Source organism: Brachyistius frenatus, unplaced genomic scaffold (assembly GCF_029030835.1).
Source record: "Brachyistius frenatus isolate BFR_SWC_R1_liver_20210118 unplaced genomic scaffold, ASM2903083v1 Contig_6, whole genome shotgun sequence".
Taxonomy (NCBI): Eukaryota; Metazoa; Chordata; class Actinopteri; family Embiotocidae; genus Brachyistius; species Brachyistius frenatus.
This window is the reverse complement of record NW_027210605.1, coordinates 8,140,764-8,160,361: the sequence shown is the minus strand read 5'-3', so window position 1 is coordinate 8,160,361 and position 19,598 is coordinate 8,140,764. Positions and strand designations below refer to the sequence as shown.

The following is a 19,598-nucleotide window of genomic DNA, read 5'->3' as shown; positions in this document are numbered from 1 at the left end:
GAAGAGATTACGTCAACTCCCTCTCAGACGCTGACGGGCGGGCCGGCGGACCAATAAACGAGGAGATACCGGTGACTAATGCGTCGAAGAGCCAATGGTAAACCTCGGAATAGGAAGGGCGGGTGGGAGTGGGTGGGGTCTCCTCCTTTTTCGGGCCGTGACGCCACACTGCAGGATTTCTACCCACCGCTCCCCGCACCGCTGTCACCGCAACACCCGGGGTCACCGCGAAGAGCGCCGCCTAACGGCAAAATGAGCGTACCACACCGCAGTGCTTCATAAAAAAAATTAAAATAAAAGAAACTGTACATTTCATACACTTCACAATCCTGTCCTGAATGAAAACAAACCCATTTGCTCACGGATACTCTTCTGAATCAAAAGTAGCCACATTTTGACAGCTCAAAATAAATAAATGAATAAAATCACATTAGTAAAAAAAAATGTAGGCTTTTTTTGTTTGACATTTTTTGGTGTTTTCATGGTGTGCAAGAAATGTGAACAGCTTCTAGACTGATCTTTATTTTGCAGAATAAATTTACAGTTTAGTCGTTACACACCACGTTTACATCTTGCCAATAAAATTCAGACAGTTGCCAAGTTTTAATCCATTAGTTTATAGCTATTGCAGAAAAAGAATGACTAAGCCTTTGCTTTTGGGAAACCACGTTCCAAAAAACATGTTTTGTGCTGCCAAAAACTGGAACTAGCTATCTATGCTGTATTTTCAAGTTATAACATGATATTTTTGACAGATTTTTTTATATAATTTTGGTATTGATTGTATTTCTTAATACTATCCGTTGGACTGGGGCATGTTTACTCTACTTACACAAATGCGACGTTTTAGATTTTGTACAATCTAACATTTTATAGTTGTGAGAGATGTCCTTTCAGTGGGTCAAATAAACTAGACGAGGGAAAAAAACGCATTGGCCAAGAAATAAAACAAACCCACGACAGTAGGAATCTGGGAAAGAAAAATTGACGAGTTGTAAAATAATGTGCATCATCATTTATTTCAGTTCAAAATCCTAGCTTCCAAAACAGGTATGTGGTTAAAGGAAATCATTTCCTGTACAGTTAAGGTCAGCAAGGTCAAGTTAGGTACAGTGCCATTTGAAAGAGACCCTCTGGAGGTGAGATGACTTGTAATGGTGTGCTCCTAAGATGGTGCTTCAGGTGATCATGCTACATTCTCTCATGTTCCTTCCACTTCGCCTAAACTAGGTTTACTTGTCCATGAGGCGCTTAGGAGGTTCTGGACTTTAGGCCATGCACACAAGTAAATTCAGTCTATTGAAGTCAGCAGGAAAACTGTGTCTAAAAAGGGAGATTTGAACATACTTTATTGTGGTAAGCCACTGCTCGTCTTCCTACTGTACTCAAGAGGAAGCTGACGTTTAGGATTAGTTTACGTTAAGCTACATCCGTAATGGATATTCCCAGTACTGAACTTCATCTACAAGCACAAGTTGTGCATAAGTTAGCTCTGGGATACCAGCATACATTATGTGGACTCATTAATGTCACAGTCTTGATGAAGAAAACTCAAGGCTATCAATTTTATCACAACCCACCCAGACTCTCCCAAATGTATTGCCCTCCACTTTCCCTCAAATAAGTCTTTAATGAAGCCAACATACACAATATTACAAAACAAAATGAGAACCGTAAAGGAAAATGATCAATGAAGTGACTGTACGCACCTCACTGATTAACCTGTTGGTGGTGGAAATTTATTTTTGCAGCATTACAATGCATTAACTAACTCTTGTTAAATATATGTATATATTTGGATATATATATACACAAACTCATGAGAAAAACTTAAAAGTCTTAACTTTATTATGTTTTGTTGTTAGAACCATGATAATGGTTTGAGAAAAAAAAAAAAGGGTAAATGCAAATAAAAAAATCAAATCGGACTCCTTTTTTTTTGTTTTCCATTCAAAATGTTTTTTTTGTTCTCATTGGTAGTAGTGACACTGAATTCAGGCGATTTGGACAGATCCCTTAATGATGATCAGCGGACCAGACGTTGGTGACGAGGTCCTTAGACAGGCCGTCCGCCCTGTTTCTCTCTCATCCAGGCATGGATCCTCTCCTTCAGCTCAGGCACTGCAGAGTTAACAACAGACTGTGAGGAGCAGCTTAGAAACTGACACACAATCTAACAGGTGGTGAGTTAATATGACATTTAGGTGTCCTGAAATAACTTGCTTAGCTATAAAACTGCTCTGTAGAGTAAGAAATACACTTTGCTTTGAATAGAAACTCCAGCATCATGATGGGTTTACCTGACTCCAGCATGCTCTCTGTGAGTGGCTGCCTGTTGAAGGGATCAGTGGGGGAATTGAGCAGGTGGCGCAAGATGATGGATCTGTCCATGATGTTCCCCGAAGGCAATATCACAGGGTCAGTCATCAGTGTGTCCATCAGAGGGTCTGTTATAAAACAGTCAGGTACACGTTGAATGGAGAATTAAGACAGAACTATTCTAGGAAAATTCAGCAACCGACACCGAGGACTGGCACCTTTATTTCATCCCATTAAACACTACAGTTAAAATACCTTATTTTCCATGTTGTACTTAAAGCTGTTCAGCATGCTTCTCATTCAATTTCTATTTTCTTTTTTTTTTTAGTATTATTTACTGTAAATCCTCATGTTTTCTTTTGGTTTAATATAGTTTTAAATTTCTTTTGTTTTATTGCTTATTTGTTTTCACAGGCTTAACTTTTTCAAGTCTATCGGATATATTTAAACTCTTCTTGATGTTGTGCAGTAGTTTGGCCCACTTAAGTTATGTAGAAATATGCTGTATAAAAAACATGCTTCAAATGTTTTGCATACATCTGGACAGAAGTGTTTTACTAACTAGTTTAGCATTTGCAACTGCTTCTAAATTAAGAATAAGTCAAACAAAAGATGATCAAATAAACAAGATATATTCAAATTAATCACAGTGTAAGGCATATTTTTCATCAAACATTATTTATGTGTATGTGTGTGCGTGTGCCAGTGACTTGTACAACCCCAAGTGCTGAAAAAAATTATGTTTTATATGACAGCAATATTGGTGCACCTTTCAAAACATGAGTAAACAAAATATCCAATAAATACTCATTAGCAGCATTTGATAAAGTGTGTCCTATATTAAAATGTCACAAGGTTTCTACAGTGGGACTTGTGTGTTACAAAAATAAAACCTGGCGTGGGAGATTTTAACCACACAGACAGCTGACACTCAAGTCTTCTGTACGGCACACTCCAATCAACTGTGGTGGGTTGGCTGGTATATCTGGGAATCAAAGGAGGTATGTAGACCACATTCTCTTTTGAGATTATATTAAGTCTGTGGTTACAGGATAGCCTTGCTCTAAGCTGTTGATATGACCTATATGAGCTGCAAAATCCACGGCAAATGTCTGGAATTCAATAGCAACAGACGCTGCTGAAAATCCTGTCTGTCAGTGACTGACCTGGGCTCACACCAAAGGTGACTTTTTTTTATTTGGGCCAAAGATTTAGTGAATTACTAAGTGGAAGGTCACCAAAATAAACTTTTAAATTGACAAATTACTCATATTTAAAAACTGTATTTGTGGATCTTATTCGCCATCCATTATGATGCTTTTGGACAGACAGACTTGGCAACCATACAACAATTTTAAATATGTAGACTAGACAGCCTTATGGATGGAATCGATAGTAAAGCACGTATAAAAGTGGGATGTTAGTACAGAGTGTGTGAGAAAGAGGATGCAGAGCTTCTTGACCCTCTATACACCTATTGGAAAACCAGACTCAAAAGTTGTAGTTATGCTGCTTAAACACACTGTGGACACACAGACAGACACACACACACACACACCTTTAAACTCATCAGGTGCGTCACTGTAGTCCATTTCAGACTGGGAGTTCTTGGCGACTATTTCCTCCACCTTCTCTGATAGCAGCTTGAATTTTTCGATGGCAATGGAGGACTTAATACCAGCCTTCCTCATCTTTGAGATCACCTCTTCAAAGAGTTCACGGCTGTATGACCTCTGCAAAGAAACAAAAGAAGGAAGATTTATTAGAGAGCAACAAGTCTTTGAGGGAGTATTCAGAACCTTCTTGTAATCATGTTAAAGACTTGAAACCCAGCTTGTAGGTTGTGATACTGGATGCAACAAGCAACGGCCAAATTATTTAATGTACAAACTCTATGTAACACACTCCTAATATTACAGCATGAACAACAACACTGGCAAATTAGAAGACTGACTAATACGTCACAAGTTGTTTATCATTTATTGTCTGTAAACAAATCACATGCTATTAATATTTTGAAGTCAATATTGATTTTTTTTTTCTTTGCCCCAACAGATGATTGAAAACAAAATGTGCAAAGTAGAAATCTGTTGCACTTAAGGCCAGAACAATGAACACAAAATGGAAACAAATATTTTCTTGTGTTTGATCAATTAGAAGTAGAACTGACAAATGTTGTCAAATAATATTACACTATCAAGCCCACACAGGGCCGCATTAACACATTACAGTGAATACTATTTGTACTTTTCAATTCACACATCAGAATGAACTAATCAACAGGATTTGGTTCCCGCCTGCTTCAATTATCTGGTGAGAAATGGATATTCATGAATAGTGGGGTGAACTTTGACAAAGTCACTGTGATGATTGGTGAGGTGAAACACTGTACTGCATTGACCAAATACAACAGGGAATTCATGCAAGTGTCTTGAAGGCAGTATGGCCATGACTGATAATTGACCAGGATGTATGCCTATGGCATTCTCTAATAATGATTATAAAGTTAAGAGTTAGAAAATACTCTCTACACAGAGTTAAGTCTCAACCTTATGAGTGAAAATACTATATTTGTGATTAAATGTAAAGTCCCCCCCATCAGTCCCAACCTGGTCATCTGCAATTGCTTTAGCAAAGCGGGCACAGTCCAGCTGAAGGTAGATGTCAGTCAGCTGGTCTAGGAGCTTCTTGGGCTCAAAGCCATACTTCTCGGGGTTCTCCACTTTCAGGTCCCGACACTTGGGCCCACAGAGCTGCTGGAGGTTAAAGTTCAGCATGGCAGCTAAACGAGGTCCCAGCTCCTGCGTGAAGAATGGCAATTCTAGTTCAAAATGTTCAACCCAGGCAGATAATGTTGGCTTTACATTGAGAATACATTTCCTATCAAAGAGCTAAGAACACACAAAGCGCACATAACAAAATGTCCAGTGAGGACAGGGACACTCACAGGCCTGAGGAAAGGCTTCTGGACCTGCTTGGTGAGGATGTGGAACATTTCAACCGTTTCTGTGGCCAGGGCCAGATAGGAGCGAGACACCCGCTCATCCTGAGTCAGCTGGGACTGCCGACTCTGCTGCTGCTCCTGAAAGTGTGCAGGAAAACACATAAGCATTACTATTCTGCAACATACGTTCTCCCAGGTTTCAAAGCTCAAGCAGAATATGAGTGAGGTGATAATATGCACCGCCTCACAGACAGCTGATAACCCCTGTGACCTTTGTTACAGTTTTGTCTTTGAAAGTTTAATTTTAGTCTAATGCCTGCAATTCACAATAAAGGCATTTTAATTACTTCAATTATGTTTTCATTGCCGACGGAGAGCACAAAATAAATAGATAAATACAAGACCCAATAAGGCTGAGCACTGACCCTCGGCAGCTGATCCCACTGCTCCTTATTCTTCATCTCCTCTTGAACTTCGTGGATACGCTTCAGGGATTCAAGGCTCTCATCTAACAAGAAGGTGGTGTCATTAATCAGCATGTTGATGTAGCGCACAAACTGCTTGCCAGAGCTGGAGGGAAGTAAGAACAAAAGAAGACAGAACAGGTCAGGCTGGAAATGATCTGACAGCCACAGATTCAAGGCTCACACTTCTTTTTACATAACTGTAGAAGCTGTTTTGTTAACAGAAAACTCACTTAAACTCCTCCATGAAGGTGCCATGGTGGGCAATGTTCTGCCACAGACTCTTGAAGATAGTGCTGATATGGTACCGTATAGTGAACTTATCATAGAACTCACTGGTAGCTCCGGTATGCTCGACATCTGACCAGAGAAGACAGGGTTTGTTTTTTTTTTTGTGAAAAAGGAAAAGATCACAACTTTTTTTGGCAGATTATAATCAACACTATATTTTACATTATGTAGAACAACAGCTCAGAAATAACTACAGCACACAGAAAACTCACCAGTGTAAAACTTCATGAGGGCGGGGACCAGCTGCTTGACAGATAGCGGGTGGTTCTCCATCATTTCAGAGAATCGCTGAGTACGAGGCTGTACAGCAGGGTTGGTGACAAACAGCACCTCCACCAATTTGGCGATAAGGTAGGGGTTCCTGATGTAGTTCTGACTGCAGATGAACACCACCAAGAAGGTGACGATGTCCTGGACACAGGGCTCATATAAAACCTGGGGGGAGTACCTGGAAGAAAGGAGGTGGTGAGGTGGAGAAAGGGAGGAAACAAGCAGGACTGTTAACAGCATATAAATCACTTCAGGCTTTAGTTACTGTATTAATGCAGATACTGATTTATAGCACACAAATACTGAATATTACGTATTGGTAAATGTATGTTAAGTATGTAAATAGACAAAATACTTAGATTGACATTAAACATTTGTATTTTTTTCTCATTTCATATGGTCTCTTCTTTTAAACAAATATGTTAAATAGGGCCCTTTTTACCCCCATCTGCAGGGAATAAATTGTAAAGACATGGTAAGAGAAGTCAACAACTTACTGCACAACAAAAAGCAGAAACTCTGCCACATCTTCAATGTAAAACTCGGGCAGAGCAGCAAAGCTTTTGGGAATCTCAGGGTTCAGAGGCAGGGCAATGCTGTGTAATGGAGAAAGGAATAAATGTTCTTGATTTATGATGTACTCTGAAGTGAAACACAGCAGAACAGACTGAAATACAATGTGATGCCACATGTGTTCCTATTACGTCAATATCACAAATAACAGCAACATGGTCTGTTAATGGCGAGGTGACTCACTTGGGGTAGGCAGGGTCTACCATGCGAAGAATGAGCTGAATGACAGTGCTATAAAACTGCAGACATCTGCGGAGCAGGTTCTCATCCAGAAGGCCCACGTCAGCACAAGCTTTGGCTCGCACCAGTTTCTGACAGGACAAAGTCACACACGATAAGGATCACATCTCAGTAAATATGCTCTACTGTATAATCCTGCATGCTTCAGCATTTAAGGAACAACTCCTCCGCTTTCATCCAAATACACGAGACTGAGATGTGTTGAGCGCATTTGCTGGTCTGTACCTTTAAATTGGTGCTGAAGGTTTGATCTAATAAATGCATGAAGGATGATGAACTGACCTTGAGCTGGGTTTTGCACCGTTTGAGCATCTCTCTGTGCCGACTAGCCAGGGGAGAATCCTTCCATTGGCTCTCACTGTTTTTGAGCTCCTCTACAGTCCTACCATGAAAAAAAAAACAGTATGAGTGCACACACTGTGAATATGCTGTGATTACCTGTGTGGATGTGTGCGTGTGTGTGTACCTGTTGAGTTCACGGATGGCACGCAATCTGCGGATGTAGCGCCGGCAGCCAGGCAGGATGGACAAATGGTGGGTGTGAAGCGTCAAGAAGAAACACTCGGTGGGGAACTTGGGTTCTGAGAACTTTGTGGGGTCTTCGTCTGTCCATGTTTACAGATAAAATGATCCCAATGTAAATACAAATCATCAGGACCATACAATTTAATATCAGCTTTACTGCCTACACAGACATAGGCTAGTTTATCAAGATACACAGGTCCATGTGTCGAAGGGTTTGTTTTTATTTTAAAATAATGTTATGAGTGGTATATGGTACAGCTGTGAATGAGTCTGGAGGACTAGATTAAGTGATTCTTGTGGGACTAATTGGCTCACTTCTTAAATCACAGATCTTGCACGTTGATGAATCACTCCGCAAACTGATAAATATGCAAAATGGCTTTTGGATTAATTATAATGGCAGCAGTTTATGAGCCATGTAGTCAACTTGCATTTACTGATATTAATGTAATACCAATTAATCTGTTCATGCTTTATGAAGAAATTATTTTTTAAAAAGCAAAACATTTTCTTACCCAGAGTTCTCACAATCTTGTATAAAAGTATTTTCATTTAGGTTAACTTACGCAGTTCAGACAGCCAGCTCTTAAGCTCTTCCATGGTGGCTTTCAGACGAGTCTCTTCTAGGCTGACAACAAGGCGACAGCGTGGATGGAAAATGTAGTAAGGGTCCACAGTCTCCAGCTTGATCTTCATGCTCAGCTGTTGCAGCACCCATAAGAAGTTGAGCATGAAGCCGTCTGTCGACACCAGCTTGTCATCGGTCTGAGAGAAATGAGAAATTGGTGCTCAAAAAAAAGTCTAAACTTCATGAATGAAATGTATTAAAATCCATACCAAAGTTTATGAATGCACACACACACACACACTAGTCACTTTTAAGTTTTCTGTTTTAATTAATAAGAAGATGACATCGAACAAAATGTATATTTGCAGCATTTTTTTTTTCTTACGGTGCAAGTCTGGTAACCTATAAAACAATCACTTTAATAACTGTTGTATGTGGAGTGAGGGACTTGTGGAACCTACCTGCATCTGGGCTTTCTTCACATTGTAGTTGACTAGAGCTGCCATGTAATTAAGAGCTAAGTCGCGTGTTTCTCCATTCAGTAGGATGTTGTGGAGAACTTTGAAAAGGTCACCCTGATAAAGACGACAAATAATTACATAGATTATTCTCCATTGGTGCAAAGAACAGCAATAAAAACAACATTAAAGGTGGAGACTCACCCTTGCTGACTCCAGGTAGTGCTGCAGCGACTGGCTAACAACTCGTGTGTTCTCCATGGTGATGGCTGGGCCAGAGAAATACTTGTCTCCTACTTTGGTCTGAGCAAAAGAAAAGTGTTGAGTCAAGTCATTAAAGATTTTCTGTATACAGAACAACTTGCCGCGTTGCAGTATTCATTTCTGCATTACTATTAAAAAAAAAGGTGTTCCATCCATTCTCAAATAATTTCATGCTTTTTGCATTTTTATGTATTCAACTGATTAGACAGAGCTACAAGACCCATCAGTGGTAGGACTCACATCATCCTCAGCAAACACAGAGAGGCTGAAGAAGGCTCCCAGGTAGGACAGTCTCTGGATCTCTCTGCCGCAACCCGGGCTCAGAGGTTTGGGACACCATAGAGGCAGCGATGTTACCTGCATGGAAGAGCCGTGACAGATACAGATTACACAGGAGGGTAAACGGGAAACCTTGATGGAACACATGTTATTGACTAGTGCCGTGTAGTGTTGATTATAACCCCCAAATGAAAAGGTTAATAAAGCCCTGAGGAAAGATAGCGTGTATTCATCAACAATAGTGTTTATTAATAATTAATATTACTTCAGTAAGGAATCACCTAAGAGAGTTTAATATAAATTCAAAGCACTTTGTTACAAAGAATGTTATGCCACCAAACAGAGGCCAGAGTCCTTTTCCATGCAGAGAGGAATTCTTTCTTGCCCGTTTTCTGTTAGGCAGGAACAAGTCTTAGCGCCATGCAGAGCTCATTTCTCTCTGCTGATGCCCGCTCAGCGTCCTGGTATGAGGAAGGTAAATAAACCATACGGGAGCCCTATTGGCAAATACAAATTAAGGAAATTCTTTCTGACAAAAATTTTGACAACTTTTTTTTTTTCAGAAATACATGGCCTAAATAATCTGAGCCACAAGAAGATAATGATAAACACTTTAGTGTCATAATGTAGCTTTGCCCATCCAGCTGTATACTCACCAAACTGCACACTGGGTGAGTCTTTCCGAACTTAATTTCACAAAGCTCAGATAATGCCTGTAAAAACAAACAAAAAAACACAACTGATGCAAATCCACTGTTAAGATTTTTTGTAAACACATGATTTGTTTACAAATAAATCAAGTAACGGGGTGTATTTTTTTTCTTATCTCCACAGAATAATTGATATGATTTTTACAAGACTTTGATGCCATTTAAAGTTTCAGTTAATGATTCATATTACTATTTGTTACATTTTTAGGATGCAGTTCACAACCTACTTTATTCAGTCAGGCAGCCTGAAACAAATTTCTACAATACTTAAATTATACTGATGTTCTGTGACAAATGTGACATTTTCAAATGCACCAAATCAGATGTTATTATATAATAATAGTATTGTGTATGCATGAACATACTACTGTACTTGTGTGTGTGAATTTCTACATAAAGAATCATATCTGTCCAAGGGGAGAAATAGCACTGTGGGAACACTATGATACTACAAGCTGAAGCGTCTCTGAACACATATGGTGCCTATAGTAAACAGTATATATGTGGAGCTGTATATCTACTGAGCAGACAGGTGGTTTGACAGGTTGCCTCCTCATCACACCCTTCTGTACTGTTTATACCCTCGAGAATTAATGTGAATATTTCAGGTTCTGTAGCGAGGACGTGATCTCCTTACCACGAGGGGGAATTTATAGTTGTCACTGTCGAAGGAACATTCTTTCACTGCCAGAGCCAGACCGTGGAGGATGGGAATGAAGATCTGAAAAACAAGGCGATAGACATAATGTGCTTCATAGTCATGTCAACTTTTAGAACTGCAATTCCAGGTAAGAGCTAAATTTCAAATGGACCATTTTTGCATAATATTTAGTGAAATTATTGCAATTTTCTTCACATTGAAGGAGAACCTGTCCTAAAAATGGCATCATGCCATTTACATGCAATATATACAATTAACTGGACTCATTCAGTGCAATGAACTGTACAGTTGCATGATACTGTATGTGTGGCTGTTCCATTTTATGGGAATGGCGTGATTCCAAGTGTCACCCTGGGTTACTGGTTTTAGCTTCCTCATAATGAATTTAACAATTGCAAGAAGCATAGACCGAAACATGACTGCACACTGATCTGCTTTCCCAGTTGTTTCACAGCATTTTGATGAACTACTTCAGGCTCCAGAAGCACAGTGCACTGATTCTACCTCCTTCTACATGCTGGACTGCTCACAGTTGGGTTTGCAGATTTTGCTGCTCGTGAGGAAAGTGACAATTAAAAGTGGGTATCTGTGCTCTGCTTAGTTGAGTCATCTGGTATGTATAGTTTATAGCTGGATGACATGAGCTGTATTTTTTGAATATGCATAACAATGACACCGTTGCAGATGATCCAGATCTTTAAAGTTGTTTAAATAAAAAAATAAAAAATTCCTATCTATATTTGTGTTTGTCCTGTAATGGATCTTTTGGGGGTTTCTTTCTGCTCCTGTGTATTGGGATATTTCTACATTAAGTGACATTAAGTGTAAACAACCATCAAAAATGGACAGGCATGCTTCCCACCTGTCTGAACACTTCTTCCTCCTGGTGGGTAATGCGCACCAGCTCCTGAATGAAGCCGTACGGAAGGTTCCGACACAACATATAAGGTACCAGCAGAGACTGTTGGAGAGGGCTCCTGTAAACAAAAAGCAAATCACTGTGTTGAAAATTATTTCATAAAAAACATGTCTGGAAGCAAGGTGAAAGAGTAGTTGCTATGGAGACAGAGTGAAAAAGGAACAGAACGTACACGAATATAATGAAAAATAAGAAAATAACTCAAAGACTGTCACAGTGTGTGGCTGGCTTTCTTACCGAGGCTGGGTCAGGGTGCCTTGAAGGACCAGGGCTGCATGGGAAATACACTGAGAGCGAATGTTACTGAGAAGCTGGCTGACATTCGGTTGGCTACACATCTGAGAAAGACACAATGAAAGGACAAGAGAGAAAACGGTTAAAGTGTGTGTGTGTGTTTTTTTTTTTTAATAGGACTGTGTCGATTCCACAGAAATTCAGACACTGTTGAATCACTGTGTTCTTTGATGAACAAAAACTCTGCTTATTTGCAGACCAACTGGCCTGTGAGAAATACAAAAAGAACTTCAAATATCAGTTATTATCACAAGGCTCACTATATTTCATAATCTTAATGTTATGACAGAAGGTTTTCTTCTCCAATAAGAGGAAAATAAAAATGACTAATCTAATAGAAATCGTGGTTAAGACATTCCGTCTACCTTGGGAGCTTTCCTCTCCTCCATGCCAACACTGTCAAAACGCTCGATGAGGTAGTTCAGCATCTCTGTCTCCTTGCATGCTTCAATGGTGAAGCGGTCGCTGGCTGAATCGCAGGACATCCCTCCTCCACATGCACCGAGACTACAAACAGGAAGGCAAACACAGAAACAGAGTGGCTCGTTAATCAACAGAAAACATCGTAGCACAGTGGGATGCACCGTTAGCATTCAAACATCATCATGTGTGAATAGTTAACAAGCTCAAACCCAACATTTGAGGGTCCTGAAAGAAAACAAACTATGAAGCGTTAGTGAAAGCTCAGTTCTCAGATCTTGAAAAACAAAAAGAGTTTATGTAAATATTTAAAAGCCCGTTTACAGAAAATCTCTGAAGCCAACATTAACATTCGGCTTGTCACATTTAGCTGACAAATGTGGTGAGAAGAGTTTGAATTGTTGTTGGTGGTCAGCTTTAACAGCATAACTTGTACATGATTAGCTTCAAAGCACAACAAATCCCAGTAGGTAATGACATCAACTTATTCATTCGTGCAGGCAGTGCTGGAATATCACTTCTGCCCTGAGTTATAACTATTCTTGAAGCTTAAAACAAGTAAACATAATTTGTATTGTTAAATAAATAAGAAAATATTAATATTGTAAAAAGTTTTGACTTTGTCTTCACAAGAGAAAAAAAAATAGCTAATTCAACGTAGTTTAATATGTAGAAGCCTATATAGTGCAGGGATTCCCCTTTTTGTCTCATGATGATACTCCCATTTCTAAAACTCACAATTCAGTTCTACCAGCCATTTGCATTAAAGTCACATGCTCTTCTAGATGGGTTAATAATAATTAAATGATATTTCCTGGAAGTTTACATGGTGTTCTGGGCTGAGGGTCCTTTCTTTGGGATGTGAAAGACTCTTGTTCATAATAGCGCGTACATTCATACTGCATTAAAATGAAAGCCAATCAACAACTCTGTAAGTAGGCTAAGAAAAGTCTTATGAAATACAGGCTCATTCATAAGAGTTACAGCTGTTTGCAGCACATTTCACACATAAGCGCCCTCTGAAACTGTATTTGATACTTACCGACACATTACATATAATAAAAGTTATACTTATGGGACCGTCTGATTGTTAAGTCTCCATCAGTTTATCTTTCACCGCTCTAGCATGGCGTATTTGTGCACCATTAGTGGAAACACTGCTGGGCCGACTGGTACATGCAGTAGGCCCATCCCTGAGCAAGCGCGCACACACATTAACACACACCGTGCAGCGGTGTACCTGGACCCAAACTGAACCTGTGCAAAATCCTCCTCCTCATCAGAGTCTTCATCACTGCTGTCCTGAGACATGTCAGAGAGGGCATAAAACAGGAACGACAAGGGGCTAACAGTACAAGAAAAAAAGACAGGAGAAGTGAGAGAAAAGATTGGGAGGAAGGAGAATGTAGTGCGAGCAGAAGACGACAGAAGGGAAACAAAAAAAAACCAGAAAACAATATCAAGACAAATGTGGAATGGTGACAGGAAAAAAGGACACAGAAGAAGGGAGCACTAAGTATGCAGAGTTGCGTGCTGCCTTGAAGTCGAGCACTTGTGCTGGGTTTTAAATATTCATTATTGCCATTATGTCTGTAGCTTTAACACACTGACAAAGCATTTTTTTTTTCTGCAGATAACTGATCTCTGTGCCACGATTACGCATATAACCTGTCAATGACAAGTGTGAGCCACACCTTATTTGTTTGAGAATTTTATAGCCAACAAAGAAATGATAAAACCTTGTTGCTAAACTATATCTAACATTAGTTATTTGTGGAAGGTCTACATCGTATAAAATGATGCGTGTTAGCAACAAGCATCCTTAATATTGTAAATAAAGACAATATAATTTGTTGGTACTGAAAACTCATTTAAAATATATGGAGTTTTGATTGGCTGATTTTTTTTTTTTAAAGCATTGATGTTAATTCCAACTTGGACATTTTTGACAGAGATGATATGTTATAATTACTACTGGAAGTCATTTTTTTTCTCTTAAAATTTTAAACCACAACGTAACAATATCAAGTTGCTCATTGATTTTAGATGTGCAATGTACATCTTACTCAACTGAGATACTTATAAGCTTGTGTGGATGAGAACTGCACGAAACTTAATATAAGAAGCAACGTGACCACCAAAAAAGGACTTGGCCAAAGATTTAGTTGACAGACTCTCGGTTCACGCCGAACCTAAAATCTGGTGTCTCGTAAAAAGTTTTCAGTGTGTTTGCTTGTGTGTGCACTCCACACTGACATGCAGGTGACAGATGAGATACCTAGCCGGCCGGATCCTGGCAGCAAGGGCAGCCTGTCGGGTATTCAATCTGGGAGACGGAGGCACCAAAGGAGGGGTTGTGGAGGATGGTTGGTTGGGAGCCCTGGGCGAGCTCAAGGAGAGGGACTGGGGGCTGGGTGGTGGCACTGGAACTGGGGTGTTGGGAGGAACAAAGGGCCCTGCAGGGCTGGGAGAGGGTCCAGGGAAACTAAATCCTCTGTGACCTGGGCTCGACGGGGAAGGAGCCCCCCAAGGAGTGGTGACAGAGTAAGGCCGATACCGCTGGGAGATGGGCATTGGGGCAGATGGAGGATTGAGGGTGCACCTCGGTGTAGCAGTGGCGGGCGGGCTGGGGGGAACAACGAATTGTGGGGTAGAAGGTGTAGAAGGTGCAATGGATGAAGTAGGGGTGGAGGGAGATGGGGAAGTCCTCCTGGCTGCATCCAAAGCCACTGGTTGAGGACTACCACAACCATACAGACTGTGGACAACATTGATGAGATGGTCGTTGGCATAAATGATCGAGTAACAATGTGTTAAAAAACAGAAATGATCAAAGCAAAACCAGAAAGACTTTGATAAACACATGGCAGCTTCCAATCACATCATAATAAATAGAGAAAACACACTTTTGTGGATGTGTGAAGATAACAGCCAATCCACAGCCTTGATATGTTTCTGTTAGCTAAACATAATAAAGGGTACTTGCCTGGACAGAGAGCTGGCTCCAAAGGACCCAGCACCTGGGCCCATCGGGCTGCCACCTTGGCTGGAGGGCTGCACCAGCGTCAGACGGTGGTCGGGGGATTTGGCTGCTGCAATTGGCTGTGAGGTGGCGGTCAAGCTGGCGAAGGGGTTGTGCACACGTGACTGGGTGGACATCATTAAGACTTCCATCAGGATCTGGCCGATGAGGTCTTTAAAGTCAGAGTATACTGCAGGACAAAAAGAATCGACAACAGTAAAGTCACCAAATGCAGGACTCTTTTCAAATGTAAATAAACAAAGTTTGCCTTTCTGCAGATGGTTATGGTGAGAGATAAAAATGTGGTTCAGTAACATACCATCTTTAGGGCTCTGGTGAAACTCTGTAGCCAGTGAAGGGAGAAAGATGACATCTCTGTCCTGCTCCTTCCACGATACGCGGAGGATCTTACAAACGAGCTGCAGAGCCTGTTCTTCAGAGACATCTGAGTTTGCAGAGGTTTCCTGAGAGAGAGACAGAAACAGTGAGGGTTGATAAAAAAAAAAAATCATGAGACATTTTCTGAGTACATGCCACATGTGTCAGCATTACATTACATTATTCTCAGGATACTCATGATAACTCTGGTGGAAGAGACAGCTGTGTTGAAAATGAAACCAAGAATGCTGATGGGCAGTCCCCAAATACCTTTCTGTAAATACCCAAAGACTCCTTTATTGTTTATTTATTTAAGAATAACTTGATCATCAAATGGGCACAATCCAAATCAAGTGGGCCAAGTAATTAAGGACTGTTTACTGCATCTGTTTACCTTTTCAGTCAAGTTCCTCTTCTCCCTGCGGTCACTGTCCTCCACCTCCATGTTCTCTATCCCTGAGTCCACATCCACCTGGGACATGCTGAAATAAAAGAGAAAGGCAGAGCTTCAGATGTCTCTTCATCTTTAAGCAACTATACTGAGATTAAAAGCTCAGTGGTTCGTAAGAAGTGTCATATTTGTATCATCTCTTGTACAACAAACTATTGGAATTTATACAACTATGTAATTTTACATCCACCTTTCAAATCCACAGGTGAGGAGTATTTGACACTCAAAACAATAACAAGGCAGTACATAATACCATGAGAAAAAAAACACGCGTACCTCTTTTCACAGGAGGCAGGGTCAATGTCCATGCTCTGCGACCGGGACAAACTCTGGGACTGAGTCTCAAGGCTGTTGGAAGGGGAGCTGGAGAGCGAGCTCACCCCCTCGCTGCTCTGACTACCATAAGCCACCCCTGCAAAAACAAAACACAACAATACTGCTGAAGCACAAGAAAAAGACACACCAAATGTGACACAGATGTGTCAAAATATTTTGATTTCTTAACTAAGCATTTTCTTGTTTACCCTGGAAAAGGTTTCGGCTTCAAGTTAGATTGTAAGAATTAGATTTGTTTGTTTACTTTTGTTTTTTGTTTTTTTTCTAAAAGGATACACTGCATGAATCTTTGCAATCAAAGCGCCACACGTTGGAGACACCAACCAGAGGAGATACAGTTTGCCAAGACAGCCCCATCTTCAAAGTCTCTACTAAAAAGTTATTTATAAATTACCTATATAGATACAATCACTTTTAGACAGCCAATAAAAGTTTTACATTTCATGTCAGAACTTTTGCTACAGCTCACAAATGAGACTGAGGGAAACCAACTGTTAAGACACCAAAAGGTTAGCAAAGGTTCAGATTGGTGTTTTTAAGTTCAGGATGGTGTGCCATACTGTTATAAGCTCTGATCACTGCAAACAGGTAGAGAGAAAGCTGATTAACACTTAAGAACTTAGTGGATGAAGGGCTGGAATTAAAAACCCTTTCCTGGTTGTACAACTATCATATGCTTAGCAATCCTTAGGTCAAGTAAAACATGTGTACACACGCAGTGTCAAGGAGAATACACAAAGAAGAAAAATGAACACGCATCAAACATTTCCCTCAGAAAATCACAGTTTAACCAATTATGAACTGCACCATTTGCCTGAAAGAGTAGACATTGCATAGCACCATCCACATGTATGCACACCAACAAACAATGCAAAGAAACTGTGAATGAATCCATACATGGCTCACGCTACCATTTTCTAGAGCAGTACATAGGTGAAAGCCTCAATTCTGTACAGCAGGGTCAACACTTGCTGTCAAAAAGGGACACTGGTGAGAACAACAACCTGCTCATGTTTGTGTTGATGTCATTCAGGGTGTATGACTGATTCATGCTGCTCAAATATCAAGGTCAAAAATACAAAGACCCCTCTCAGTGCTGCGGTCAAACAACAAAGGTTTTTTTTTTTTTTTTTAATTTTATCTCCTGAGCCTCACCGGTTCAGTTCATAACTCTTCTGGGACAAAGGAAGAAAGCTGATCTGTTGACATCAAACCTAAATCAACGTTTTTAACCTTAAGCATTGCCAACAATAACAAATTCAAAATGGCTCCATTTATCCCAAAACCTGTCGGTCTTACCAGAGGTGCCCATAGGGGACGTGGCAGGGGTACCACTGTGGACATTGAGCCCCAATGATTGAGAGGCAGCTGGTGGCACGGGTTGGGGTGCGGCACCTGAGGGTCCAGGGAGGGGTCCAGGTGGAGTCTCCCTCTGGGGGGACGTCAGCGGTGTGCTGAGAGGGGTGCCGGGCTGGGACGTCCCTGCCAGTCGAGCCAGTCGCCTTCTGCGGATCTTTTAATGAACGTACGACAATAGGTTCACATACTCAAAAGTGCTGTGCAGAGCCCTGCATACAGTGAGCGGGCATTAGACAAACCTTTTTAAATGTTTATTGACAAGTTCGTGATTTAGTGTTTTGTTTTGTACATATTATTTTTGGATGAACGATCGGCACCATTAGTCACAGTTGATCATTACCTCTACACAAAAGACTGCAAGTTTTCATTCATTTGTATTGAAGTCACAAAGTCTTACGTGTAAAAAAAAAAAAGAAGTAAGACCTCGTGAACGATGTGCTGCAACTTCATTCAGAAGAAGTCAGATGTGAGTTTCAATCGTCTCAAACAGTTTCAGTAAATTAACTTTCGATGAGATAACAGAAAATAACAACACGTCGGCGGCTGAAGGAGAACAGCTCGACTGATTGCTCAATGGTGGCCCGGTGTGGGTTTTATGCTGAGTCGTCTCGCAGGCTAATTTTTTTTTTTTTTTTTTTTTTTTTTGGGGGGCTGTTAGCAAAACAACGTTAGCTCCTTTCAGCTAGCTCACCGCAAGAAGATTCAGTCACCTCACGTTATTAAACTCTCTGTAACCGCGTCTGTCGACACGGAGCGTGGAGGTGGGAAAAACACACCTGTCAGATCTAAACAACACCGGGACATAAATACGGATTACGTCGTTTTTGTAATAAATAATGTTGTCCGGCTCGCGCACAGGCTTTAGCATCGCGTTAGCTGGTTAGCATTGTGCTAAAACGAAACGGTCCCCGACACCTGAAGACGTCCACGGACCATCCGGAACAATCAGTTCGGTTCACACGCACCTTTTGTGTTCAGGGCTCGAGCTAAAAATAAATAAAAAAATAAATAAAATAAAAGAAGATTCTCGTCGTAACTCGATTTTTTTTTTTCCTTCGTCCCTTCTCGACGATGCTAACATCGGAGCTAGCTTCAGTAGCACGAAGCGTCTCATCGAAACAACCGAAGACTTTCTAACCGTTAAACTCCGGACTGTGACGTCACTGACCGCCGTCAGCGCTCCGTTTCAGCCGCGCGCGCGTTGTTGTTGTTGTTGTTGTTTTGTTTTGTTAAAGGTCACTTTACCTCGTCTGCGCTCAGCTCCTCCATCATCGCAGCTGTTTGAAACGACTTCACTTTTGCGCCGCTTTAAACGCGCCGGCCGGAGCCAGCTAGCTAGCTCAGCTAGCCCGTGCTAGAACGAGATGTGCATCGTCTCAACTTTCCGCTCAACAAATACGCGTCGGTCTCGATTTGTCTTCCGGACCGGAGGAGACCGGGGACGTCGGTTCGTGGAGGTGCGGCGGAGGTGCGGCTCCTCCGAGGGGGAAAAAAAGTCTCTCGGTTTCTTGTTTTCTGTCCAGAATGAAACAAAAAGAAAAGTAGCTAGCTATTATACGTCAAAATACAACGGCGGCCATTTTGGTTCTACACGGCGTCACGTGACTTCGGGGACTCTCGGAGGCGTGGCTTCAACTGTGTCGCATATCGATCGTTTCAGTGTCTCACCTGTTGTGTGTGTACGTAACTATTTGTTTGTGTCACTGATGAAGTGCTTAGTGGAAAACCAGCTGGCTGCTCAGAGCCTGTCAGATCTATAATGTACTGTATATACTGTGCATTTTATATTTATATTTTTTTACTGCTATTTTATTGCTTTTCTATTATTATATTATTTTATTCTATTATTTCTA

General features: G+C 40.9%; 1 protein-coding gene across 2 annotated transcripts; it reads right to left on the bottom strand.

Moving 5' to 3' along the window:
- Positions 1–506: 506 nt before the first annotated feature.
- On the bottom strand, positions 507–19,344 carry ube4b (ubiquitination factor E4B, UFD2 homolog (S. cerevisiae)). 2 transcript variants are annotated; one of them, XM_069688998.1, is made up of 29 exons: positions 18,991–19,344; positions 17,686–17,899; positions 16,327–16,462; positions 15,994–16,081; positions 15,541–15,685; positions 15,186–15,411; positions 14,478–14,957; positions 13,440–13,544; positions 12,145–12,286; positions 11,723–11,823; positions 11,429–11,543; positions 10,543–10,626; positions 9,852–9,908; positions 9,157–9,273; positions 8,857–8,955; positions 8,656–8,769; positions 8,193–8,391; positions 7,568–7,706; positions 7,384–7,483; positions 7,045–7,172; positions 6,786–6,884; positions 6,231–6,466; positions 5,961–6,087; positions 5,689–5,833; positions 5,267–5,401; positions 4,929–5,120; positions 3,878–4,052; positions 2,301–2,447; positions 507–2,121 (listed from the first exon to the last, which is right to left on the bottom strand). In XM_069688998.1, the coding sequence occupies exons 1-29, from the start codon at positions 19,015–19,017 to the stop codon at positions 2,057–2,059; spliced, it is 4,137 nt and encodes a 1,378-aa protein (XP_069545099.1). In that variant the 5' UTR covers positions 19,018–19,344; the 3' UTR covers positions 507–2,056. The 2 variants fall into 2 exon arrangements, with proteins under 2 accessions (XP_069545099.1, XP_069545101.1); XM_069689000.1 differs by lacking the exons at positions 13,440–13,544; positions 14,478–14,957 and having other exon boundaries at positions 18,991–19,342.
- Positions 19,345–19,598: the final 254 nt, after the last annotated feature.